General features: G+C 48.9%; 1 protein-coding gene across 1 annotated transcript in view; it reads left to right on the forward strand.

The window, feature by feature from the left end:
- The first annotated feature begins 13006 nt into the window (after positions 1–13006).
- Positions 13007–27970, forward strand: part of Cnnm4 (cyclin and CBS domain divalent metal cation transport mediator 4) — a 39962-nt gene continuing 24998 nt past the window's right edge. The window contains exon 1 of the mRNA XM_032900933.1: positions 13007–14434. Coding sequence (XP_032756824.1) covers positions 13039–14434 — 1396 coding nt within the window. The 5' untranslated portion in view covers positions 13007–13038. The remainder of the gene's footprint in view (positions 14435–27970) is intronic.

The raw sequence follows: 27970 nt of genomic DNA on the forward strand, positions 1-27970 counted from the left end.
CAGTCTGGCCTACATAGTGAGTTTCCAGATAGCCCGGCTTAGGGAGACCCTTTCTCAAAAAGGGAAACAAAATGAATCAAACAAAAGGATTTAAACCATAGGATTCAGTGAAGGGTAGGTCCAGTGAGAGCCAGACTCCTGAAGGCTGTTTCCAGATTTACAGTCTTTATGTGGAATATCAGAGTCTGTCCCTGTGACCAGTAGAATAGGAATTTAACAGGAGATAAGAGGTGGCTTGTGGCTTTGTAAGTCGAGGTCAGCAAACACACCTTGTCCAGGCCCCTTGCTCCACTTTCTTGGTTCCCTTATTCCCGGGAAAGCCAGTTACCATGCTGTGAGCAACCCAGATAACGTAAAACTACAGCCCCCGACGAATGGACACAGATATGAACTAGGAAATGGATTTTCCAGCCCCAAGTCAAGCATTCAGAAGACTGCAGCTCCAGACAACACAGAATATAGCTTGTGAACCAGAACTACCCAGCTGCACTATTTCATAATTCCTGTGGTTAGGGAATCATGACTTAATAAATGTTTACTGTTTTGAGCCACTCAGTTTGGGGAGGGCGGAAGGTGATTTGCTATGCAGCAAAAAATAGCTAATGTACTCCTCACAGCCGAGTGGCGGGATGATCCAAGAAAGAAAGAGAGCTTGGCACCTCGTGCCACCCTAGAATCCCTCCTTAGTCAGAGATACGCACCAGTGCATCTCTCCATTCAACAAATGCTGCAACTGGAGGGAGGGGAGACAGACCAGAGAGTACTGGCCGCCCTCGAGCTGGAGGCGGAACAGCACTTGCTTGAGCCTGTGAGACCCTCCAGTTCAATCCCTAGCTTCTCCAAGCCCATACGGGAACACACAGGAGAGCTGCATTTACAACTGAGATAATAGAATTACACCTGCTTGGTGATTATTTTTCAAAGATTTTAATTAAAAAAACTTTAAATATTTTTATATTAATTTTTATTTATATGAGTAAGTATACTGTCGGTGTCTTCAGACACACCAGAAGAGGCCATCAGATCTCATTACAGATGGTTGTGAGCCACCATGTGGTTGCTGGGAATTGAACTCAGGACCACTGGAAGAGCAGCCAATGCTCTTAACCACTGAGCCATCTCTCCAGCCCCTTAACGGGTTTCTTAAGCTTTCCAAATCTCCATTGGAAAACTAAACTAACACCCCACGTTGTAAAATAATGTAAAGTGCTGGGCACGCACCTTTGATTCCAGCACTCAGGAGGCAGAGGCAGGTGGACCTCTGTGAGTTCGAGGCCAGCCTGGTCTACAGAGTGGATGCCAGGACCATCAAGGTTATACAGTGAGACCCTGTCTAGAAAAAAAACAAATAAAATAAAGTAAATACATAAAGAAATTGATGTGGGGGGGTTGGAGATTTAGCTTGGTGGCAGAGCGCTTGCCTAGCAAGCGCAAGGCCCTGGGTTCAGTCCCCAGCTCCAAAAAAAAAAAAAAAGAAAAAAGAAAAAGAAAAAAAAAAAGAAATTGATGTGAATGAACATGGATTAGCACTGCCAATCAGAGAGAAGAAACAAATAATAATGACTAGCTCTCCTAATTGTTCATAGCTACAAAAAGGGGCTGGCGAGATGACTAACTGGGTAAAGGTGATTGCTGCCAAGCCAGAGGACCTGAGTTCTAGCCCCAGTGCCTACAGAGTAGGAGAAAACTAACTCTGGAAAAAGTTGTCCTCTGATCTCCAAACATCACACACACACACACACACACACACACACACACACACACACACACACACACACACACACTAAAATAAATAAATTAAAAAAATTTTTTTTTCGAAGCTGAGGACCGAACCCAGGGCCTTGAGCTTGCTAGGCAAGTGCTCTACCACTGAGCTAAATCCCCAACCCCAAATTTTTTTCAATAGATTTATTTTTATTTGTCAATTGATTCTCAGCACCCACATGAGTGTCATAGTCTGTAACTCCAGTCCCAGGGGATCCAATGCCCTCCATGTGCACCTGCATACACACATGTGCACAATCATATTTCTAAGCAAACATTCATACAGAGAAAGTAAAAATAAAATCTAAAAAAAAGTTTTGGATTTTTTTGTTTGTTTGTTTTGTTTTTTAAGAAAAGACTTCACAGAAGACAGAAGAGGCACCCATTCCTGACCTCAGGAGTGGAGAGAGCCATGAGGAGGTCAGACTGTGAACAGATTAATGCTAAGCTCACCATTTCCTTGATGGAAGTAGTTGCACTCCCCCCTTTGGTTGACCAAAATCTTTGCTCATTTGTTCCAATAGCAAAATTCTTGAGACCCGTTAATTTACAAGAAATTAAATTCACGGACTCATGGTTCTGGTGTCTGAGATGGCGAGAACCGTGTGCTGAATCACAGCATGGTAGAAGGCCAGGTCCTCTCTTCTTCTTGCAAAGCCATCATGCCCCCTTCTAGTGACCTTAGCGAATCCTAATGCCTTCTCCGAGTCTCCACTCCCAGGTGGCGTTGACACAAGATTTTCAGGACTGAATTGCCCACACATGAATTCCAGGGGAGGCACCCAAACCATAGCCCCAGGAAGGACCGTACAGGACAGCCAAGAATTTAAATTAAGATTGAAGGTGCATCTGATTCAGTGCTCTTGTGTAAAAGCCCTGGAGGCCCAGAAATACCAGCTACTCACTACAGGCTCTCCTGGGAGCTTGTGTGGTGGCAAGCATTTAGATGAACTTGAGGAAATCTGGACACCTGGGAATGAAGACCTCATGTTCTGATTTCTGGGAGGGGTGGGGACACAATCAGAACTTGCCTTATTGATTTGCCCAAGGTGATAGATTGCCACATGTGGATTGTGACGTTGCCATGTGTCTCAGGTTTACTGTTGCTGGGGTGAAACACCATGACCGAAGCTACTTGGGGAGGAAAGGGTTCGTATGGCTTATACGTCCACATCACGAATCATCATCAAAGGAAGTCAGGACAGGAACCTAAGCCAGACAGGAGCCTAGAGGCAGGAGCTGCTGCAGAGGCCACAGAAGGGTGCTGCTTACTGGCTTGCTCCTCATGGCTTGCTTGGCCTGCTTTCCTATAGAACCCAGGGCCACCAGCCCAGGAATGGCACCATGCACAATGGACAGGAGCCTCCCACATCAATCACTAATTAAGAAAAACCCCCTACAGCTGGATCTTTCGAGGACCTTTTCTCGGTTGAGGTTGCCTCCTCTCAGATAACCCTCGACTGTGTCAAAGTTGACATGAAACTATCCTGCACACCATGAGTGCGACCACCAATGAGGAAGAACTGAGAGAAGGTTCTAACCCTCCAAGGGCGGCTCCAATGCTTACAGAAACACATGAGACCAGTACTGCGCTTACTGTGTGTTGGTCAGGAAATCAATTTAAGCCCAGTGGATGTTGTGCACACCTTTGATCCCAGCACTCGGGAGACAGAGCCAGGTGAGTCCCTCAGTTCAAGGCCAGCCTAACCTACTCAGTGAGTTCCAAGACAGCCAAGGCTACACAGAGAAATCACATAAAATAAAACAAAATAGAACAGAAAGGGGGAAAAAAAATCCATGTATCTGGATCAAGATCAGATTTTTTTTCTCTCTCTCTCTCCCTCCCTCTCTCAGGAAATAAAATAACCAGGGCTGGAGAGATGGCTCAATGGTTAACAACACTTGCTGCTCTTGAAGAGGATCTGGGTTCAGTTGCCAGCACCCACAAAGTGGCTCACAACCATTTATAACTCCAGTTTCAAGGGCTATAAAACCCTACCGTTATCTTCGTAGGCCCCAGGCATGCATGTGGTACCCATACACACACACAGGCAAAACACATACACGTAAAATAAGTAAATCTTTAAAAATGCAATGCAGTACAGGGGTTGGAGAAATGGCTCGGTGGTTTAGAGCATGTACAACTCAAGCAGAGGGTCTGAATTAGGTCCAGTACCACATCCGGTGGTTCACAACAGCCTCTAACTCCAGCTAAAGCCACTGGCTTTCCTGACCCCAGTATACTTGTGAGTGCGCTGGAGAGAGAGAGAGAGAGAGAGAGAGAGAGAGAGAGAGAGAGAGAGAGAGAGAGAGAGATTAAAAATAGTCTCAGGAAACAGACTTGTAGTTTTATATCTAAAGCCACTGGCTGAGCACTTCCTCTTCTCCTGCCCTAGTCTCTGTCCCTATCTTTGCTGCCCCTTTAGAGGAGGTCTAACCCACTCTACAGACGTCTAAGCTGTCATAGTACACTGCTGGGACAAGTGGGCATGGTGACCAACGGTGCTGAAAGTGGTGATCTCTAGCAACTTCTGAGTACCAGGAATGGTTCGGTGGGTGGGGCTAGGGGACCCCTTGTCCTCATCACTTGACTTGGGCCCAACCTCAGCACCTCAACAGCTGTCTCTGTCTTGTGTCCAGTGTATATCTCTGCCTACCAGACCTCATTCTCCACATGTTGCTAATCAGTGCTTTGTGCTTTTTTTAAAAAATTTTGTTTTGTTTTGCTTTGTCTCAGAGGCTCTCTCAATCTAGTGGAAGATGCTCCAGAGCGAAAAGAAAGCGAAGAAGGCAGGTAATGGAGAAACACTAAATGGAAGAGAAGCTGCCTGATGGGCAAGCAATCTGTGTGTCATACACTTTATGCTACTTGTCCTTGCTACAAGAAAATTCTGTTTTTCAGTTTTAAAAGTGCAGTAAAACATATGAAAATACCTGATTGAATATCAAATGAAATACCACACTGAAGTCCTGGCCCAAGGAGTGACTTTGGGCCACTGGCTCATTTAGCCCTTTCTGAAGGCTCTTGGTCCCTATCCAAAGGGAGAAAAAAGGGCTCTGGATGTGTGTGTGTGTGTGTGTGTGTGTGTGTGTGTGTGTGTGTGAAACGCTTCTCCAAGTCAATAGCTATGGAGGGCTATGAGCCTTCAAGTTTGATACAGCCTCTTCCTACTGCTAGCTTGTAATTTGAGAAGTCTGGTTCTTCTGCTGTGTGATGAAGCCTGTCACTCAAGAAACAGAACGACAGGAGAAAAAAAGTACACACACGTACACACATGTATACACACATTTATGTACACACACATATACACACCTATACATACACCTACATGCACACATGTATATATACGCACATACTACATATACATATACATATACATAATGCACATACACACAGTACACATACAGCACACACGCATATATATAAACACCCATACACACTTATACACACATATATACACATACACACATACGCATATACACATATAACCCACATATGCACATACATACATATACACATATGTACATGCACACACATACACACACATGCACATGCACACACACATACACACACTACATACACACAAATACATACACACATACCATTCACACATTTACACACGGCACGCACACACACACATACACACACACACACACAACAGCACACATATGAACACAGAAAAAGAAAGGTAAGTTAGTTTTTTTTTAAGACTCTTTATTTAATTATGTACATATATGGAGCCCAAAGGAGAACATGAGATTCCCTGGTGGTGGAGTTTTAGGCAATTATGAGCAGCCATCTTGGGTCCTGGGAACCCAACTCTTGACCTCTGTAGCATACTCTTAACCACTGAGCCATCTCTTCTGCCCCCTATTTTTTTTAATTTAACTTTTTATTGATTCTTTGTGAATTTTACATCATTCACCCCAATCCCACTCATCTCCCCATCCCTTGGTATCCACCCTCCACCCTTGCAATCCCCCACAAAAGAAAAAAAAAAACTCATTGTGGAAACTGCAGTGTGCCCCAGTGTATCCCACAGTACACCCTTTTGTTCACACTTCCTTGCTTACCATGTTCATTGCTATGCGTGTTTGGTCTGCTTCGAGGCCTCTGGCCTCTCATATGCTATTGCTCCTCACTCCCCTTGGATGTCCTGCTGTGGCCCTGTGTCATGGAGCTCCTGCAGCCCTGGATTTGCAGCACTGAACTCTTCACACACTCCAGCAGTTCATAGATGTTGTTGGTGTTGGGCTGGACCGATTCAAAGCCCAGAGCTGGGCCTGGGTGGTGGCTGAGCTGGACAGCCTGCCAGCTCTCCCGCACCCACACCACTAGGGCGAGCTCTCCAGCTCTGCCCCAGCTAGCTCACTCAATGCTGCAGCTTCAAAGGCTGCTCTCACACCCTCGGGGCTGGTTCACAGGCAACTCTTGCAACCACAGCCAGCTCCCTAATTTTTTTGGGGGGGAGGGAGGAAGCTTGACACTTCCCATATATAAAATAAACACCAGGCTGGCCTCAACTCTTAGAGATCTATTTGCCTTTGCCGGGTGAGTGCCAGGATTAAAGGTATATGCTGCCACACTTGGCAAACTGGAAAAAAAAATTATCTTTTAGACGGGGTCTCTCTACACAGTCCTGGCTGTCCTGGAACTCACTATGTAGAACAAACAGGCCTTGAGCTCACAGAGATCTGCCTGTCTCCGGCTCCAGTGCTGGGTTTAAAGCACCATGACCAGCTTAAAAACATTGTTTAAAGACTGAGGAGATGGATCATGTAAATGGTGAACACCCCATGCATGTAATGATTTCAGATTCAATAGGCAGAAACAGTGGCTCCCCCAGAAGAAGCTGGCTAGCATGTGTAGCCATATTGACAAGCTCTGGGTTTGTTTGAGAGACCCTTCCTTTATCTTGCCAAGGGTTGCAAAAGCTTGAGCGTCTGTGGAATTTCTTTCTGTTCAATTTTAGCCAAAGCCAGGTATGACCACTCATCTTTATAATAATTCTCTTGACATTCTCTCTTTTTCTTCATGCTACCATATGCTAGGCAAAGCAACCCATCACCAAACTGCATCACTGGCTGATTCTGTGCTGTTCTAGATCCTAGAATCTAGGGACACCGGGTCGTTCAGACATTCTGCTTCCTATAAAGCTAAAGGAGGCCCTACCAGGTGATGTGCTTTGTGATTTGTTATACTTTTCGGGTCAGGCTGGCCCTGTCTGCTAATTGTTTGGGATAAAAAGCACGAGGTAAGACAGACAGACAGCGGGGCAACAGACTTGCCAGAGCCGGGAGTGAGTTAGCCCATTGACCAGCTTCAGATGCATGCAAGGGTCAGACCGTAGTCAGGTGCTCGGGGCCGGTGATCCCAGGAGCTTTGCTTCCATTCCTTTGTAAATATTTAGCGTTTGTTATCTTGGTCTTCGGTTTTCTCTAGTGATCCCTAGTTAATCCCTTACAATACGAAGAGGTCAGGGCTGGGGACATAGCTTAGTGGTAGATAGAGCATTTCTTTATGTGTAGGAAGCCCTGTGTGTTCTCCCCAGCATCGAAAAGCAAAGCACCTTCAAGAGGCGGGTGCGTTGGCATATGCCTGCAATGCCAGCCCTCAAGAGCTTCATAGGGAGGATAGTGAGTTCAAAACCAGCCTGGATTACAACACAGCAAGACCCTGCCACAAACGAATAATAGACAACCGTTTGGATGGATGACAGCAGATGTTACCTGGGACTTGCTTCAAGAGTGTATAAAGAGCTAGGGATGCAGCTCAACGCTAGGTCGCATTTGCCACACAAGTAGAAGACTTTAGTTTTGATCTCTAGACCAAAGAATCCAAAGAGATACAGACAGACAGTGTTTGTGTGTTTTCAGAAACAGAAAAAACAAAAAAACAAAACAATCTTGCTTGGGTAACCAGACTTGGGGGACAGTGGGTGTTCCAGTGTGGAGATGGCAGTAGTGGGCAGAAGAGGGAAGAGGAGGGTGAGTCCCAGCTGGGGTCTGTGGAGACCCTCAGATTCATGTAACCTGGTGCTCTTCACGGAGGCTCTGGACAAGCAGAATTTGGGGGTCTCCTGGATGCTGAATAGTAGGTAGGCTTCTCTCTCCCTGATTTGCTAAGACTTCTAAGTTCTGACCCCATTTATTCTGTGAAAACGATTCTAACTTCTATCCAGTGTCACTGCCTCCAGCTTCCTTTCTCCCTTCCCCACAGAGGCCAAAGTGCCCAGATTGGATCTGGTTTAGTCTTATGTGACCTTTTCCTCAGCTTCTCTCTCCTTTCCCCACCATTCTACGGATCTCCCTCTGGAGAAAAGGGAGATCCGTGTGGCCAGGGGTAGATGGAGACACACGGTGATTTAAAAAAAATAAATGAGGGCATCTGGGGAGGAACCTACTATTATTGTTTTTGCTAAATGACCGGGTTGCCAAACTGCCTTTTAAATATTTATGTGTATAGCCATGGATTTGTGCTGCTCTCTCCTTTGATTGGAGATGCTTCGTCTTGCAAGAGGACATAAGTAGTCAAAATGCTGACAATGAGCGTCTCTGAGTGCTCGGCCCTAAATGGGGCAGCTATACTAATATCCCTCTCCTCCATACGCACCATCAAGGCTGAGAACATCTCAGAAGATCTGGGCCGGAGAAGAAATTGAAGAGCGGAAGGCAGAGAGCAGAATTGTCTTCTGGGCAAGCCATGGCCACGACACTCACACGAACCAAGAGTGGTTGTGGTTACCCGCCCTAGATGGAACCGATTATGTTTTCAGAATGGATAGCGGACAGGCACCTGAAATTCCCCGGCCCTAGATGAGAAGCTATTGAAAGCTGGTGGGAAAGGAAGAGTAACTTCTCTCTGTGAGTGCACCCTCTGGCTGGCTGCCCATGAAACTCCGCCCCACAACCGAGCATGCGCTAATCAGACTCAGTGGCTTAGAAAAGGGGTGGGGTATGAAGTTGGAGGGAGACATATTGTGAGTTAGAGGTCCAGGGGGAGTAGATGTGATCGAAATACATTGACTGCATATACCAAATTCCTAAAGAACAAATAGAATTTTTTTCCCCCGAGCAAGGAGTAAGGGCGTGTTCTCTCTAAAAAGCATTTGCCTCATGTGGTCACCTAGCGCATCTGTTGAACTCTTGCTATAACCAGTGAAGACCTCACTGAGCATCCTCACATACTCAGAATCCCAGGCCTCATAGACAGTCAGCAGCCGACAGCTCCCAGTGGGGCTTTCAAAACTCTGACCCAACACCAAGCGTCCAGCTTTCTGCGGTTCTGTTCCCAAGGAGAATACAATGCCAGGTGCCCCCCAGGGACTTTTGAAACCTACTTGCCCAATTAACACCAACTGTCCTTCTGTTTTGTGGCTTGGCATTCCTGCCCGAGACACACCCTTTCCTCGGTCTGGCCCCTCCCACCTGATGTTTTAGCTTTGTTTACTCCTGACACTCTCTACACTGAGGTCCCCATGCCCACCCTTGCTTGCTGGGATGATTTGAGTTGGGACTTGAGCTGGCTAATTTTTGGCTTATTTTGTCTCCCTGTACAGGGAGAAAGGTCCCTTCTCTCGTGAGACAATGCAACGGCTTGGACATGTCCACGTGACATAACGTAGGTTTCTGTGATGGCTAAGTGCACAGGCTGCCAAACTTACAGTGATGGCTTGCACCATCCCCTGATAAATGCACCCACTTTCCCCAGCCAACCTATCCATTCCAGGGCCCATGACACGCCCCGGGAGACTTCCAGTGTTGGGTCAGAGCAAGGCTTAGGCTCTGGGCACTATGAGGAGAAAGGCAGCCTGTTTGCCAACATCTCCTCCATCTTGGGAACCTAGAAGGTGAAGAGACTAAGAATCCATCTTGGAAGGGTTAGGTCCTGGTTCTCCAATTCAGATCCCCGTGGCATAAACGCAATACCAGGGACAAGAAAAGGAGTGAACTGGGCTGGAGAGATTGCTCAGGGCTGGAGAGATGGCTCAGGGCTGGAGAGATGGCTCAGCAGTTAAGAAGACTGACTGCAGGGTTGGGGATTTAGCTCAGAGGTAGAGCACTTGCCTAGCAAGTGCAAGGCCCTGGGTTCGGTCCTCAGCCTGAGTTCAACTCCCAGCAACGACATGGTGGCTAACAACCATCTGTAATGGGATCCCATGCCCTTTCCTGGTGTGTCTGAAGACACTGACAGTGTACTCACATACATAAAATAAATAAATCTTTAAAAAATATTTAAAAAAGAAAAGGAGCGAACCCTCTTAAGATAGCATCATTGCCTAAAGGGGGAGGTACACATATACACTCAGATAGGGCTGCTCAGGACCTCAAGACTGGAGAGCGTCACCTAAGGACCACGTTCTCTTGCAGAAGGAGGCATAAGTACGGACTTGACACTCCACCCCCACCCCCGCAGAGAGACTGATGTCTTTCTCTGTCTCCCTACCTAGAGGTTCAAGCTGACAACCACAGCCCCCAGGTACAAGTCTGGCCTCCCCTGATACCTCTTACATTACCATCTATGTACTAATTATTATTTATGTGTATGAACATTTCGCCTGCATGTGTGTATGCATAGCATGTGTGTGTCTGGTTCCCTCAGAGAACAGAAGGCATCTGATCCCTTGGAACTGGAGTTACAGACCATTGCAAGTCACCGCATGGGTGCTGGGAACTGTACTCGCCTCCCCTGAGTCTTCTGCAAGAGCAACAAATGCTCTTAACCACTGAGCCATCTCTCCAGCCCTGAATTTCATTTACTTCTGGGGTCTTCTCTTATTCTCCTAATGGTTTTGGGATCCCCACTGTGAGTAAACTAGGCCTTAATAGACCATGGTTCTGGGTTGGGGATTTAGCTCAGTGGTAGAGCGCTTGCCTAGCAAGCGCAAGGCCCTGGGTTCGGTCCCCAGCTCCGAAAAATAGAAAAGAAAAAAAAAAAATAGACCATGGTTCTGTTACAATCTATCCACCATTGTTCCTGTCTTGCTTTTCTCCCCCTGCTCCTTCCCTTCTACCTTTAAACCAAGTGGCTCAAACGCTTGTTTTCCTTTTCCTTTGTTAGCTTCTGCTGCTTAGGCTGAGTGCCTACCTACAGAGCCTGAGTAAACACAGACCCAAAAAGGGCAAAATAAAAATAGCAGATTGGTCAATAATAGAACTGCAGAGTTTATAAGGGGAGGCGGGGGAACAGAGGAGGTGGGGGGTGGGAGCATCTATAAACTACAGGGATGGTGATAAGGAAGCCTGATAGACCCTTCCAGGGACCTGGGTGAGGGGAGTATTTTCAAACAATACAGGTGGCTCTTCTGGGTTGACAAAGACAGGGAGGGGACAGTTGCCCAATCTGAAGGTATTGTTCACCAGAAAAAGTTGGTTTTCTGGCCTCACTCTGTGTGTGTGTGTGTGTGTGTGTGTGTGTGTGTGTGTGTGTGTGTGTAAGGGGAGGTACCTCCTCACAAGGAACTTCCTCCAGCTGTCTGTTTACAGAACCCACCAGCTGCGATGCCAGAGCATTAAGTCAGGCCTCTGCTACCGAACTTCCCCCACAACACTGCATGAGTGTTCCTTTCTGTTTGGGCTTTTTGCTGCTGGTATTGATTGCTGCTTTTATTGGCAGACTGTGTACCAAAGTAAAAATAAACACAGGGGTTTGTACAGGGAGATGGAGAAGGGCTTTCTGTGTCTCTGGGGCCAGCAGAAGCCTTGCTGGGAGACCTAGGGGTCAACCCAGGCCCCGTGCTTAGCTTAGCTCCTGAAACTGAGGTAAGGATGTTTGTCATCCACGTCCTGCCCTTCACAGGTGGACAGCTGTGGGTGGATGGCTGTGGTCATCCCCACACACTGAGTTCATAGCTGCCTGCCGGATGACATCCAAGTAGGGCTGACCAGGAAGCAGTGATCTCAAGGCTAGAACAGCAGCCACACCTCTCCGTTCATTTCCACAAGCAGCTGCCTCAGCTGGCCAGTCACCACAATTTGGGGTTAAGGGTATGGTTCTGAAAGAGCAGGCAGCAATGACTATTACTACACAGGCAAAGACTATTCACAGAGAGTTGTCGTGTCATGTTCGATGTGTAAGCCAATTGTTCTCACTTGCTTAGCCAGGTGATGCTGTGTTATCACTCTTCCTGCTGTCAAATTAAAAACTGAACCCATAACTGAACAATCAAATCAACCCAGGCATGGTGGTGCATGCCTGTAAACCCTGCACATGGGAGTCTATGGATGGAGGATCGGGGAGTTCACGGTAGCTTTAGATTTGAAGAGTTCAAAGCCATATTGGGCTATGTAAGATCTTGTCTCAATAGTCATTCTTACAGACAGGAACTAGGATTAACGGTGGAGATCTGAAAGGCCTAGGATTTGTGCCTAGGTTCAAATCTGTAAGATATAAAATACTTCACGTGGCCAGAAGGATTCAATAACTGTTCCTGTATGTGTTTGTTTATTGAGCTCCCCCTCCCGCCACCACCACCCCCCCGCCCCGTATAGCTATACTTGTTTATTGCCATTTTTCTGATGCTAGGCTGTAAACTAAGGTGTGCAAGAATTTTGGCGTGTTCGTTGCCTTATTGTTAGAGTCTGCAAGTATACATATTCAATGAAAACATCCCTAAATAGAAATGACAGGTGAAAAACCTAGCTCAGAACCTGAATCCTCAGCACCTTAGGGGGCTGGTGGTCTCCAGACAGAAGCGAGCAGTGGGCTGGGGGACTTCGGGGGCAGAGACAATCTATTTCTGGTCTTGGGTCAAGGCCAGCAAAAATACCAGAAGTGAGGAGGCTGTAATGCCAGCCTGAGCCCTCAGGTTCCCTTTTCTTTTTCTAAACCAGGAAATGGCATGCATTTTTCTCGCCGTGCTTGTGGAGAAGCACACCCGCCCTAGAACGGAGCTACAGAGCGCAGGGGACCCGGAAGCAGCCAGCGCGTGAGGCCTGGGAGCCGGGCTCCCTAAGGAGGAGCTCGGGAGAAGCCAGGCGGCGCGCGGAGGCTGGGCTGGGCGCACCCCCGCCGCAGGCTCCCGCGCTCGCCTCGCGCCGTTCCACCTTAAGCGCTCAGACCTCCTTAAGCCCGGCGCGCGAGCCCTGGGTAGGGGCGGGACCTCGCATGCAAATAAGGGGCGTGGGGCGGCGGGGCGGGGCGGGCGGGGCGCGGTCTGACGTCAGGCCCTCGGCTGGGGCAGTTGGCGCGGCGGCGGGGGCGGCAGGAGGGCAGGAGCGGCGGCGTTGAGTGAGGCGCGCGGCGGGCGCGGGCAGCGGCGGGGCTGGAGCAACATGGCGCCGGGGGGCGGGGGCGGGCGGCGGGACGGCTGGCCGGCCCGAGGGCGCCTCCTCCTGGCCGCGCTGCTGCTGCTGCTATGGACGCGGGCGGCCAGCGGCCAGAGCAGCCCCCAGCAGAGCGTGATCCTAGGCATGAGGCTGGCGAGCTGCAACAAGTCGTGCGGGATGAACCCGGATGGCATCATCTTCGTGTCCGAGGGCAGCACGGTGAACTTGAGGCTCTACGGCCACAGACTGGGCGAGATCTCCAGCAACCTGATCTCCTTCACCGAGGTGGACGACGCCGAGACGGTCCACAACTCCACCAACTGCCTGGAGCTCACCAAGGACTTAGTGGTCCAGCGGCTGGTCAACGTGAGCCGCGGGAACACGTCGGGGATGCTAGTGGTGATTACCAAGTTCCTGCGGAGGAGTGAGAACATGAAGCTGTACGCGCTGTGCACCCGGACCCGGGCCGACGGGCCCTGGCTCAAATGGACGGACAAGGACTCCCTGCTCTTCATGGTGGAGGAGCATGGGAGGTTTCTGCCGCTCTGGCTGCACATCCTTCTTGTTTTGGTGCTGTTGGTGCTGTCGGGCATCTTTTCTGGCCTCAACTTGGGGCTTATGGCCCTGGACCCGATGGAGCTGCGCATCGTGCAGAACTGTGGAACTGAGAAGGAGAGAAGGTACGCTCGCAAGATAGAGCCCATCAGGCGCAAGGGCAACTACCTGCTCTGCTCGCTGCTCCTGGGGAATGTGCTAGTCAACACCTCCCTCACCATCCTTCTAGACAACCTCATCGGTTCTGGCATCATGGCAGTGGCCTCCTCCACCATTGGCATTGTCATCTTTGGGGAGATCTTACCTCAAGCCCTGTGCTCCAGGCATGGGCTGGCTGTGGGTGCCAACACTATTGTTCTCACCAAAATCTTTATGTTACTCACTTTCCCCCTGAGTTTCCCCATTAGCAAACTCCTGGACTTCGTCTTGGGTCAGGAGATTCGCACTGTTTACAATCGGGAGAAACTGATGGAGATGTTGAAGGTGACAGAGCCCTATAATGACCTGGTGAAGGAGGAGTTAAACATGATCCAGGGTGCTCTGGAACTAAGGACCAAAACTGTGGAGGATATCATGACCCAGCTACACGACTGCTTCATGATCCGCAGTGATGCCATTCTGGACTTCAACACCATGTCGGAGATTATGGAGAGTGGCTATACTCGCATTCCCGTGTTTGAAGATGAGCAGTCCAATATCGTAGATATCCTTTACGTCAAAGACCTGGCTTTTGTTGACCCAGATGACTGCACCCCACTCAAGACGATCACTCGCTTCTACAACCACCCGGTCCATTTTGTTTTTCATGACACCAAGCTGGATGCCATGCTGGAGGAATTCAAGAAGGGTAAGGACTGGGGTGGCTCCTGGTTAAATGTCCTTTTGATATCTCCCCCCACCACTTCCCCTGAAGCATCTCCTGCGTGCTCTCTGTCTTCTGTTTCACTCTTCTGTTTGTGCAATTGACTCTGGGTCCCTCTGTCCATGTTTCCTGTACCTCTGGGGTGAACGTTATCACAGGCGCAGCAGAAGCAGCTCTCACTGTGCTCTGTGTTTAGTTGAATCCAAGCTGAAGGAGACACACTTGTCTGGAGCTGCAGGAGGGATACAGGGTAAGGCTCATGGCTGAAAAGCAGCCACCAGGCCTCGTGGAGACGTAAAGGGTGGTGAGGGGAAGTAGTCTGGGAGCTGAGGATGTTGTCACAGGGGGAAACATTTGAGGGGAATCTTGACTGATGAAGTGACTTGGGACTGGGTCGCACCGCTCTTGCGAGGATTGTTTTGTGGTTCTAGTGGATCTCCTGGCTCTTCTGACCCATGACCACCAGGGGACTGCTTGGATATTTTCACACTTTCTCCCAGTTTGCCCCAGGTTTGGAGCTCTAGATTTTGTGGCAGGGTAGTATCATCACTCACCCTCCAGCCCACAAGCAAAATTGGGAGGTCTCTCCTGGGCTCCCAATTCGGAACTCCCACAGTTTCTGCTGTTTAGCAGAAGCATGGAGGGAGAGCTTTGGTTACTGCTCCATCTTTCCCAAGAGTCAAACATAGTCCCCCCCCCCACTCCCAGTCTTCAGGTGGTGTGTGTTTGCTGTGAGTGTGTGTGTGTGTGTGTTTGTGTGTGTGTGTGTGTGTGTGTGTGTGTGTGTGTGTGTGCTTGGCTAGCTCCCCCATAAGTAGGCACTTAAGAGGGTCTACTCCCTTGCCTCCAAGCTCAGGGCACACACCAGCAAAGACTTCCTCCCTCTTCTGCCCCGAAACCCTCAAAAGTGGCTGTAAACAAGGCAGCTCTAGAGTAAAACTCTCCTAGGGTGAAGGAGGTGAGGAGGAAGAAAGGGAACTCTGTAGAGGAGACCCTGAAGCTCATATGACTTCGCTTCACAGTCCTGGTCCCAACCTTCCTCCTGTACACAGAGCTGTTTCTGGCAAAGGCTCAGCTGACCCGGGAACCACATTTGAACACTAGTTGTGATAAGCCCGGGGTCATTTCCGAATCCGGAAGGTGGTGGACAGGCTTGAAATGGGATCAGGAGAGATGGCCTTACCAGGTTTGATCCTCAAAGGTGCACTTGGGTCAGGGTCACGGCCAAGGAGGCAGGTTGGCAACTGTCCCTTTTACGTTTTCTACAGAGATCTTCAGCATCAGAGCCAAGGGCACCTTGAGGATGGTGACCAGGACAGGAGTTAGTCTGGATGGCATGGAAGGAGAGTTAGTGCTGTAGACCCAGGAGCCTGTTTCGCTCTGAGTAGGAGCAGTGGGGAGTGTGTCTCCTCCCTCCATCTTGCAGCTGAAGGACCTGAAAGTTTCCGTGCAGTGGCTTCTTTGGGAACTTCATGAGGATTCCCATGACAGCTTCCTCCTTACCTGCCTCTGTGGTCTGAGGTGGTTTTCTGGTGACAGATATACCTACCAGTACCTCCCCATCAGTTTGGTTAGATCTGGATCCAACTAATATGAATTGGCTTAATTTGATGTCCAGTTCTTCGCCCCCCCGGAGCTGAGGATCGAACCCAGGGCCTTTCTAGGCAAGCGCTGTACCACTGAGCTAAATCCCCAACCTCTGATGTCCAGCTCTTGACCAGCAGGGCTGACCTCTGTTTCATGGGAGCGTACTGGGTCTGAGCAAGGCGACTTTAGACTCTGCTCTGTCCTGTGAAGAAGTGTCCTTCCTTGAGCTGGAAAAACAGAGCTGACATCTCGTAGGCCAGAGTTGTCCTGAGCTGAGCCCTATCCCCACAGTCTGGTCCATCCACCAGACTTTCCTTGACAGAGTCTTGTGGCCTGAGTCCAGGCCTTAGAGTGTGGATCCCAAGCAGTTCATGGAAAAGCAGGAGCAATCTACCCTGTGGTCAGGAGATGACAGTGTGACACAGTGGTCACTCCTTATGAACAGACCCTGGGCCATGTATGCCTCCTTGCTGATGTCTGGAGGACTTAGGAGACCAGTCTTAATTTTGTAAATTTCCTCAGAGGTGTCTTGCTGTTGCCCCCTGCTGTGTGGGCTTTTCTGGGTCTTTCCATGGTGCCCACCCCTATCCCGAGGCTGCCAGGACAGCTGACACACACCTAGTGTATACTTACAGCTTCTAAGATTTTTCTTTTCAAGATTAGTGTCTGGAAGGCTCTTTTATTTTTGTTACTAACCAGGAACAAGTACAGTTCAGCAGTGCCAGCGTTGTGCCAGACGGAGTGGCGTATTTCAGGGTCTTTGCTGGATCTTTCACCCCCAAATTGTATGATGGCTCTAGACCTCACTCTGCCAGAAGCCCGCCTGACTGAAGACTTTCTGTCTTGTCTGTCTTGTTGAGGTTTGGTTTGGCTTGAGTCAGCTTTCTTATTCTGTAGCTGAGGCTGTACCGGACTGTAGGTGTGCGCCCCAAGTCTGCATCTGTAACTTTTTTAAACCAGGTTCTTTAATTCCCCACTCCCCAGCTTTGTTAAGTTCCTTGAGCATGGGGCCCCGCCTTACTGATTTTCACCGCTGCAGGCCTGGCCAACAGATGGGGCCTCCGTGAGCGTTAGCTGAACAAATGAATGGATGATTGTCTGCCAGGCTTTCTGTTCCTCAAACACACCTCGACACTCCCAGCTCTGGGGCCTTTGCCCCAGCTGTTGTCCAAGAAAGTTAGTGTGGCTTCCTTCCCCTAACTCACCTCCTCGGCCTTGCCTCTGGAAGGCCTTGCGGTCACCCCACTTAAGCCTGTCACCCCAACATCTCTCTCGACTTTCCCAATCCTCCACCTCTGTGCTCCGTTCTCCTCCTCAGCTCAGGGGCTTAGTGGTTTGCCAAGCCCTCATCTCCACCCAGTACGATATAAGATCCAAAGGGCAGGCTCCGTGCCCTGGCGGTTGTATGGATAGCTCTGGTATGGCCCTTGGCACATAGTAAGGCCTCAATAAAATTTTACCTAGTGAATGAATAAGTGAATGAAGGACTTGTCGGATTTGGGAGAACATTATTGCTGTTCTAGAAGCTTCGGAATTTTATGACAAGGCTAAGGGAAGTACTGTGGCATCTCCGGCATCTCCGTCTGCACCAGGAGAAGTGGTGTGTGTGTGTATCTTGATTCCAGGCATAGAGAGTTTGGGACTGTCTGAGTGTAACACTCAAGGCCCATTGCCAGTTGTGTCCCTTTGCCTGCTAGTGAGCCGTCTTTGGCCGTGGGAGGTTTTACACAGCCTCCCTCATTAAGGTGGATCACAAAATGCCCTGCACAGCACATGTGCGGGTGTGGGGAGCTGAACTCCCCTAGGATTAAGGTAGAGAATCCTGGTTCCTACCTCAAGACAGTTAACAGTAGATGCTTTTGAACCCTCTTGCCACGTTCAGGACAGGCTTGCAGGTGCTCTAGGGACTCTCAGGAGTAAGACTCTGTGTGGCATGAAGACATGCCATTAATCGAGGCCACCCAGATTCATGGAGTTTGAACCTTGGCCCTTCTGCTGGAACCTCGCCTAAAACTGTTTGCAGTACTGGGTGTTGGGAGTGGGCTTGTCACAGCTGGGAATCCTGAAACAAGAAAGCCCAGTGACTCCTAGGCCACTTTACATCTGACTTCCCCTTAGATGCTTTTGCAAATGCTAAGGCAGAGTCATGGATGACGCCTCCCCCCACCCCAACCTCGAGCCCACCTTCTAGCCCTTCTGTGCCCCTTCCTGGGGAGTCCTGCCCTTGCCAGGCCTTAGCTCATCTTTAACCATCTTATCTCTCCCCACCCACCTTATAACCCTCTGGACCACTGTATATTGACGGATATAAACACTCCACCCAGCCAGAACTGGGGTTACATTCTACCCAGCTTGGTCACTGACCTATGACGTGACCTTGAACCCGTTAGTACTCCTCCCAGCAAGTTAGCAGGGTGTAATTTGGAGAAGAAAGCAAGCTAGAAATATTTTTGTGTTAAAAAAAAAAATCCCTCCCATATTCCTGCCTGTGCCACGTCATATTTTCCCATCTACTTAATTTATTCCCAGAACAACTATAAAGTCAAGAAAAAAAACACTGCCTGAGTTTCGCATTCACCCTCAGTTCCTGCCATGTGACATACCGACAGTAATGTCTCCTGCTCCCCGACACAGCTACCTGTTCAGGCGTTTGTTCAATAAGCATTTAATGTTTTGCAGCACTGCGTGTCAGACACAGCGCTGGCTGTGGAGAGTCAGACTCTTCAAGGCATCTATTCACAGAGCTCACAGTCTGTCAGGGAGACAGGCGTGAGACCAAGGCTTGGTTGTACAAACACAGGTAGGGCAGGCGGGCACAAACGTCAATGTCTGAGGTGTCTGGCTTGTGATTTGGGGATCACAATGTGATTTAACTGTGGTAGGAGAAGGAGAATCGTCAGTTTGGTGAGAATGGAGCAAAAGGAAATAAAAAATCTCACCCTCTGTTGCTCCTTTGCTTAGCACCGTAAACATTAGAGCTTCTCACATTTGCTTCAGTCACCCAGCCTTTTTATTGAAAATTAACATTTCCCTTCTAAAGCCATTTTGTGTGTGTGCATGTGTGTTTGGGGGTGAAAGATCCAGCAAAGCCCTTGAAATATGCCACTTCCCTTAGCCTTTACAAGAGCACTGAAATTTTTAGGAGTTCTTTCATTCTGCTGTTGGTTCTAGGGACCAAATGCTTTTAGCCCAGCATCTCACTGGACTGGTTTTGTTTTCTTGAGACTGTGTCTTACATTGTAGCCAGCCACTGACCTTAAACTCACAAGGATCCTCCTGCCTCAACCTTCTAGGTGCTGGGATTATAGGCAGGACTCACCACGCCTAATAGTCTTCGTTTCTGACAGGGTCCCACTCAGTGGCCAAGCACCTGTGCAGGTGACATGCTCACATGGGGCCCAGGAGGAAGGCCAGGGTCGGGCTGGGCACCGTCACTGCCAGGCTCATGAAGAAGGTGAAAAGGTGTCAAGGACCATACTGGGCTCTGCGCAAGGAGAAGCCTGGGACATCTAAGCCAGGGGCTCAGGGACAGCGCAGGGACAGTTGCTCAGCTGATGTCCATCAGCCCCTCATCAGTCAGTGATTTGATCTTGAGGAGCCGCACCTGAGAGTGACGGTTGCCATCTGTGTGTGAATGTCACTCTGGACATAGGGCATCGGTCCCAAAGTGTGGGCAGCTGACATAGCCTTTTGCCAGCCAGGCGGCTGCCTCCTTTCTTTCTGCCACTGTGCTGTGAGTAGGGGGCAAAACTCTCGAGCAGGCTGGCACCTCGCCACCTGCAGGCTGGTTCCCTCCGAGGAGCCGGGGCGCAGTGATCCCGGGAACCTAGTGTGCATAGACCTCCCTTAAACCAGTTGTGGGTGTGCCAGGGTGTGTTGCTTACGTCTAGGCCCTAATAAGAGCTTCTTAGCATTCCAGCATTGGCTTTGCAAAAGGCTCATTTTTTAATTGAAAGCGTCCAGCTCTAATGGTTTCCTGACACCACAGGTCAGGATAAGGGTCACTGAACAAAGTTTAACCCGGAAACAGATGAGGACCGAGAACACAAGGTCACAGAACAGCACCCAATGGGGGCAGGGGATGAAGGGAGGGGACCTCGGAGAGGAGGCTGTCTTGTCACTAGAAGTCTGGAGAAAGAAGCAGTGAAGCAAGAGGACCTTTCTGTGGGCTCTTCACAGGGGGTCACTAATTCACACACTTCTTGGGACAGCTTAGACAGATAGGAAATGACTTCACTGGTCCTTCGTGGGTAAGAGAACCTGTGCCTCTTGGCACTGCTTTTCAGCCCTTTGGGCTTTGAAGTGCAGATCACTGTTTTCTCTGTGTCCCTGCTCCTACCATCCTCTAGACAGAGCCACAAAGACATCTTTGAACAGAAGGAATCCTGTCGTGCCCTGAGAGTGACTTCCCTGCCAGCTCCAGTCTGCTGACGGAGACTGTGCTTAGCCTGCACTCGATGTTGGTTACAGAAAGGCCGCGCGCACGTCCTGGGAAGTATGAATCGGAGGGGAGCAGGCCAGGTTCCTATGCCGCTGTCTCATGCCTGGCGTTGGCAGGACCCACTGGTTCCTTTATCCAGCCCATGAGAAGGGCAGGCTGCCCTTGCTTGCCCTCAGACCACTACTCTCTCAACATTTCTTGTGGGCTTACAGACACTCTGAATTTCTCTGAGGATGTGAGGGTTACCCAAGCTCCCCCACTTACCCACCACGACCCTAGGCCCCGCTGCCATTTCAACCAGCCTCCATCCTGTATGCCTGCACGGGTCGCAGCTGTCCTGGACCATAGTTGTCCCTGTCCTCACAGCTGAGCATGCCAAGATGTCCTGTTGCGAAAAGCTTGCAGCCTCTTCTGTAGACTGAAGTCTGGATTGCTTCTTTGTACTCCTGTTTTATTTATTTGCCGTTTTCTTTTTTCTTGTACTTTTATTGCTGGTCATTATTTTTTTTTTTTTTATAGCCATAAAAAAGCAGGCATCTCACTGCCAGAACTTCAGCAAAGATAACAAAAAGTCTAAGCCAAACCAAACTACCAGCGTGTGACCGAGAGGGAACTCCTTGGAATATTCTGATGCGTTGTGACAGCTTTTTTAGAATTTCACTTTCACAGTAGGGCACACTGGGGCATACTGAAATCCTAGCATTCACGTCTGTCAGCTGAGGTAGGAAGATAGTGAGTTTAAGCCTAGGGTGGTGGGGAGAAAGGGAGGGAGATTGAGGCTTAGCATTGTCACAGTTTTTAAAACTTCTCACAACAAACAGCAGTATCAAAATCATGTCCACAGTGGCACAAGTCTGCCACCCTGGCAACAAACGGGACAGCAGTGGGCAGATCTCAGATTTCAGTCCAGCCAGAGCTGCATCGCGCGACTCCGTCTGAAACAAAACACAACGAAAACCATTTTTATTCTCCATTCGTGTGCTCTGCCTGGAGCCGCCCTAGATCTTTGACATTAACATTACTGTCGGCAGTTTTATGCCCAGCTTTTGGAACACAGCCTAGGTTGGTTCTTTTTTTTTTTTTTTTGGTTCTTTTTTTTGGAGCTGGGGACCGAACCCAGGGCCTTTCACTTCCTAGGCAAGCGCTCTACCACTGAGCTAAATTCCCAACCCTAGGTTGATTCTTCTTAGGTAAGAAATGACTTCTTCTTGTCCTGCATTCTCAGTCTTGTTTTGCCCCACATGGGTCTGGAGGAAGTGGAGCCCAGAGAGGCCCAATGTGCAGTGCCACCCTTTGGTTCAGGGGTTAAACTCGGTGGGGCTGGGACATTCCCCAGAGCTTACCATCAGAGTCGCTTTCCTGCTGCAGGCCTGATCTACTGTGACCTGGGCAGGGCTCTAGAAAGACTGGTTCCCTGGGCTCTCTGGAATGTGTAGTCTTTGGCCTGCAGGCACCTGGAGCCTCCTTAGAAGGAGGATCCCTTCCCTACCCCAGACAAGCACACATATGTGACCCCTACATAGGTAGGGAGGCTCATTCACATGTCCACACACATCCCCCTACCCCAGCTTTGCATTTGCATAGTTGTGAACACACATGCATGTACACACACACACACACACACACACACACACACACACACACACACACACACACACCCCTATCTGTGTGCACAGGCAGGGCCATGCCCTGGTACTTGAACGCTCACACACACACTTGTATGCACAGGCACTGTAACCCACAGACCTATTCCCAGCTTAAGTCTTTCTTCTCCAGCTTTCCCAAGAGTTAAAGCGAGTCTGAAAAATAAGTAAATAACCCACGTACAGCCAGTTTGTTTTGTGATTTGTTTAGAATGGTGACCTTACTCTTGAACTCAGAAAAATTCCCTTAGTGGCCATGAATCTGCCCATCCACGCTGGTGACTGTGTCCACCTCCAGGTTGATGTGGGGACTGAAGGAGGTCAGGCATGCAAGGCATTTAGCTCTGTGCCCAGTACTATGTCACTGTGTAGTAAACATTAGCTATGTTAACTGTTACCGTTCCTATTGTCCAGAAGGTGCCCGAGTTGGCAGTGACAGCAGCTGGTGACCACAGCAGCTCTTATGCATGACAGTCGGCCCCGCTCTTCAGCGTGGCACCTGCCTTTTTTTAAAGTTATAAATGTATTGAGCTCAGCCAAAAGTCCACTATAGGATAGAGATGGTTCATTGACCAAGAGCAGTCACTGCTCTCCCAGAGGACTCAAGGCAGGTTTCCAGCACTTATGTTTGCCAGTTCAGTCACCTGGAACTCCACCCCTAGGGTCCGATGCCCATCACCACACATGTACACGCACACGCACACGCACACGCACACGCACACGATTAAAATAAATTAAAAAAAAAAGAACTTAGTTTCTGTAAAAAGCAAGTCACTCAGTTTTTTAAAAGCCTATTAGAAAGCCATCTGCAAAAAGTCCAATATTCTCTTATTTGTAAATCGCAAGCTGAGCAGAAAGGAAATAATATCTGGGCGAGAACTGAAAACAGGATATTCTCTTTGTGTGTTTGTGTGTTTTTGTTTTTGTTTTTGTTTTCTTCTTTTCTTTTTTTCGGAGCTGGGGACTGAACCCAGGGCCTTGTGCTTGCTAGGCAAGCACTCTACCACTGAGCTAAATCCCCAACCCCGTGTTTGTGTGTTTATGTGTCCATATGTATGTGCATCTGTGTGTGTGCCATGATGGGGCTGCTGTCAGAGGACGACTTCTGGGGATTGTTTCTCCCCGTCTACCATGCGGGTCCCCAGGATGGAAATCAGTTTATCATGCCTCGTGTCAAGTGTCTTGTACCCTCTGAGCCATTTTGCCTTTCCTCTCTACTCCTGACTCAGGGCCTTGAGCACCCTAGGCCTGTACATTCCCCCTGCTAACTGGGAAATGTTGAGTCCCATCTTAATTGCTGGTACACCCATTCCCCAAGTACGAGGGCATAGGCAGGCTAGTCAGGCAGGAGGAACGTGGCCTCTCGTACCAGTCACAGCAGATGTAGAGCTCACTGTGTAAAACCGACATATTCATGGCAATCTTCCTGCCTCAGGGATCTGTCTGAGTGCTGCAATCATCGGTGTGAACCACTGTGCCCAAAACGTTTATCTCACAATGATACACAACTGTGTCCTAGTAACACTTAGGGAGGCAGAGACAAGGGATTGGAGAGTTGAAGGCTAACTTGGCCTACACGGAGAGACCCTGTCCTGGAAAAAACAGACAAGCAAACAGAAACAGAATGCCTTTCTTAGAAGTGTCCAAGCAAGAAGGGTGAGGGAGCATGCAAGTGCTGCTGCCTGGGAACTATGGCATAAGCAGACCGTGGCTTCCAGCCCAGTCCTTTGAGAAGTGGCTGCCTTCTGAAAAACAGAGGGGCTGGCAAGATGGCCGCTGCCCCTTTGGGTGAAGGTACTTGTTGCTAGGCACGGTGACTGAGTTTAGTCGAGGCACACATGATGGAAGGAGAGAACTGGTTTGTCTTCTGACCTCCAAAGGAAACTGGTACAATCACACCCCAAATAAGTGAAGAAACATAGCATAAAATAATAATAAATGAAGTAAAAGAGGGGGCAAGCAGAGAGCTTAAAGGAGACGTCTGGATACTGACACTTACGGAATACTGATCTACTCCTTGGACGGGCTGAGGCTCAGCAGGCCTGTGTCTCCACGCCCCGTGCGGATGGCTCCAGAGGCTGCCCTGCTGAGCACTGGGTGGTGTCACTTCAGTTATTGACTTAGAGATTGTGGTGGGAGAGTGACAGTGAGGGAGGTGGAAGGGTGGCCTCGGACCGTTACCCTAGCGACAGGCTGAGGCAGGAGGATTGCAAGTTCAAGACCTGCCTGGGCTTTAGCGTTTGTTGAGGTTAGAAGGTCACTTTAGAAGGTAAGTTTTCTACTTCACCTTCTGCATCCAGGACTGAACTCAGGTCTCCACACTCACAGGTTTAGAGCCCTCTAGTTGAACACCCTTCCTTCCTTCCTTCCTTCCTTCCTTCCTTCCTTCCTTCCTTCCTTCCTTCTTCTTTCTTTGTCTTTCCGATACTTTTCCCTGCCTTTGGTCCTTCCTTTCTTTCTTCTCCCCTCCCTTCCTTCCTCCCTCCCTCCTTCCTTCCTTTCTTCCTTTTTGTAAGTTAAGGTTTCTTTGTAAACCCGACTGTCCTGGAACTTACTCTGTAGACCATGAATGGACTTGAACTCATAGAGACCCATCTGCCTCTGCCTCCTGAATGCTGGGATTAAAGGCATGTGCCACTCTGCCTGGCTTTCCCCACTATTGGGGGCAGGAAGGGGAGCAGTTTCACTAAGTATCCTCGGCTGACCCTCAACTGATTTCTCATTGACCTCAGTCTCCCCGGGTGCTAGGATTTCAGGTGTGTGCCATCACTGCCATTTTAACAGGTTTTGATATGTGTACACACTGTACAGTGACTACATCAAACTAATTATCATATGGATTCCCTCATGTAATTAACATTTTTGTGTGTATGTGTGTGGCAAGAACATTTAGTCTTGCATTGTTAGTAACTACAGTCACCATGTTGTACAATAGAGCTGTTCAGCTCATTTCGAAGACCAATATCTGCCCACCCCCAGTCAGTGCTTCAAAGCTTTTGATGACTTCAGCACCTTGTGTAAGAATATGTGTGTGTGTGTGTGTGTGTGTGTGTGTGTGTGTGTGTGTGTGTGCGCGCACGCGCGCGCTAGTGCATAGCTCCTCACCTGGAACGTTTCATGGAGCTGTAGTTTGCCTATAGATTGTGGGAACACAGGCGGGGCCTTACTCCCTGCGCACTCCTGAACAGCTTGTGAGAAGTTTAGGGTTTCCTGTGGATTCACTTGAGTTCACTGATTTTATTTTTTGGTGCCGGGGATTGGAGGTTGAACCTGTAGTCTCATGCACACAAGACAAAAGCTCTTCTGCTTATACAAGACTGGGAGGTCTTTCCCAGCCCTGCCAGTACGCTAGAACAACTCCAAAGAATTAGGGAAGTGCAACTTGTAGAATTGCAGTATCACGTTGAAGGAAGAAGGCATATAGACCAAAAAGGGTCTGTGCCTGTGGAGTCTAGGCGCCTTCCCTCCTGGGGCAGCAGTGTGGTCACCAGCCTGGAAGCCCCACCCACTTGTATCAGGGCTACAGTATGTAGGCATGGTTGGATGAAAGTCTGTCCCAGTTCCCCATCCTGGAGACTGGCAGTGCAAAGTCCCAAAGCTGGCTTAGTTAGCAAGTTTGCTCTTCTGGTGACTAGTGCCTGGAGCTGTCTGGGAGTTCCCCAAGGTGCTTCTTTATTGGGGCAAAGACATTTGGGCTTCTGAAGCCCTGTGCTGAGAACTAGGGAACCAGGGTCAAACACCAGATAAACCTTTTAGCCTACATGCAAGTGTAGAGAAATAGAATTAGCCTTTATTGTTGACCTTGCTATAAACCGAGTCAGCATAGTGATTCTCATTCCAAACTCTCAGGGTTTGTGCAGTTCCCATCTGTGAGCGGTGGCAGTTTGTTCCTTCACTGCTAAACCTTTCCCGCTCTTCGTCTTGTTTTGCTTTGTTTCAGTGGTTGGGATGTCACAGCTCCTAGTGTCCTCACCCCATTCTTGTCTTGGGGAAGTTTTCAAAGCTGACCATGGAGGGCTGGGGAGTAGCTCGGCAGTGTGGTGCTTGCCTGGCATGCTGGACTCAGGATGCTGGACTAACATGAGGGGTGGGACTCAGGATGGGAGGAATAACAACTGTCATTTGTTTTTTTAAAAGATTTATTTATTTTATGTATATGAGTACATTGTAGCTGTCTTCAGACACACCAGAAGAGCAGAAGAGGGCATCAAATCTCATTACAGATGGTTGTGAGCCACCATGTGGTTGTTGGGAATTGAACTCAGGACCTCTGGAAGAGCAGTCAGTGCTCTTAACCGCTAAGCCATCTCTCCAGCCCCCTAACAGTTGTTACTTGTAATGTTGCTTCTTTTAACTTTGTAGACCTCCTTTATCAGAGACATTCTTCCCTGAGCAGTTAAATTCATTCTCTCTCTCTCTCTCTCTCTCTCTCTCTCTCTCTCTCTCTCAGGTTAGTGGACAGCTGTCCTTCTACCTTTCCGTGGGTTCTAGGAATTGAACGCAGGCTCCTAGGTTTGCACGGCAACCCCTTTTTACCTGGTGATATAAGCCAATGATTAACCCCTTTTCATCTGAGATACTGATGTTTTTCCCACGTTAATTCAAATGCTGCATGACTGGAGCTGACCTGTCATATTCTTGATTTATTGCTCCCCTTTAACATCACTAGATTTAATTTGCTAACATCTTTTCTGGGAATGTTGGCACTTACATTCATGAGAGATGGAGCTGTAATTGTTTTTCCTGCGATTATAAAGATGCCATCGGCTCTTTTAATAGCAGGAAAAAATAATTGTTTAATAATTAAGTCTTTCCCCCTCTTGTAATTAATATCTCACTTTAGGTGAGCAAGTTTGAACATATCAGATAATCCTCTTGTCCTCTGGTCTCTCTCCCTGCTCAAGTACTGGCCTCTTACATCACCTATGCTGCGGTTGCTGTCGTTTTTCTCCCTCTTCAGGTTTGTCTATCAAGATCTAGAATAATTTTAATAGTTTGTAAACAATTTGGAACTGGTATATGACTACCAGGAACCCACTGGAGTTCACTAAGGGGAAAAATTGCTAACTTTCTTTTCATTAATGTGTAATGGGGTAGAATTACTAGGCTCATGCAGTGGAACGTCGGTCACAGGATAGAATGTGCTTGGATTTCAGCAGAGCCTTTAGCAGAATTTCCTATTAGATATTTATGGCTAGCATGCACAGCGTGTTCACCCACTGTGGTCTGACGTATGACCTACCGACATATCTATGGCAGCTGCCCGCGGGGTTTGAAGAACAAGGACCTCCTGAGGCAAAGAGGCAGAGGCAGGAAGGGGAAGGGGGAAGGGGCTCCTGGCTGGATGCTGCTGGGACAGGTCAGTGCTGGGAAGGGATGAGCCCAGAAGGAGGCTGGCGGTGCCTCCTCCAGTACTTCTGGATCCCTGAGAGCCCCTGACTCTGCGCTCTTCCTGTGCAGAGAGCCTGCACCCACACACCAGGTTCTCAGCCTGGTCAGCGCCTGGGCTGCACACCCAGACTCTTCTCTCTTTGTGACCAGTGGGGCAAGGTCTGTGTTTTTGTCCTTGTGCCTGGCTTTGGATCCTTAAGTCTCGTATGAGTCCTTCTAACTGTCCCTATCCATCCTACCTAGATACCTTAGATCTGAACTGCGTCTATATTAGATAATTTCAGAAACATCTAAAGAACCTGTCCTGGACACCTATCTTAAATACAGGAGATATAGAGAGTTTTACACATGTGCATGCGCACGTACACACACACACACACACACACACACACACACACACACACACACACAGAGTTTCCATGTGCTATCAAAGGGGAGGGCACAGTTGAAGAGCACTGT

The sequence above is a fragment of the Rattus rattus genome, chromosome 4, assembly GCF_011064425.1.
Source record: "Rattus rattus isolate New Zealand chromosome 4, Rrattus_CSIRO_v1, whole genome shotgun sequence".
Classification (NCBI taxonomy): Eukaryota; Metazoa; Chordata; class Mammalia; order Rodentia; family Muridae; genus Rattus; species Rattus rattus.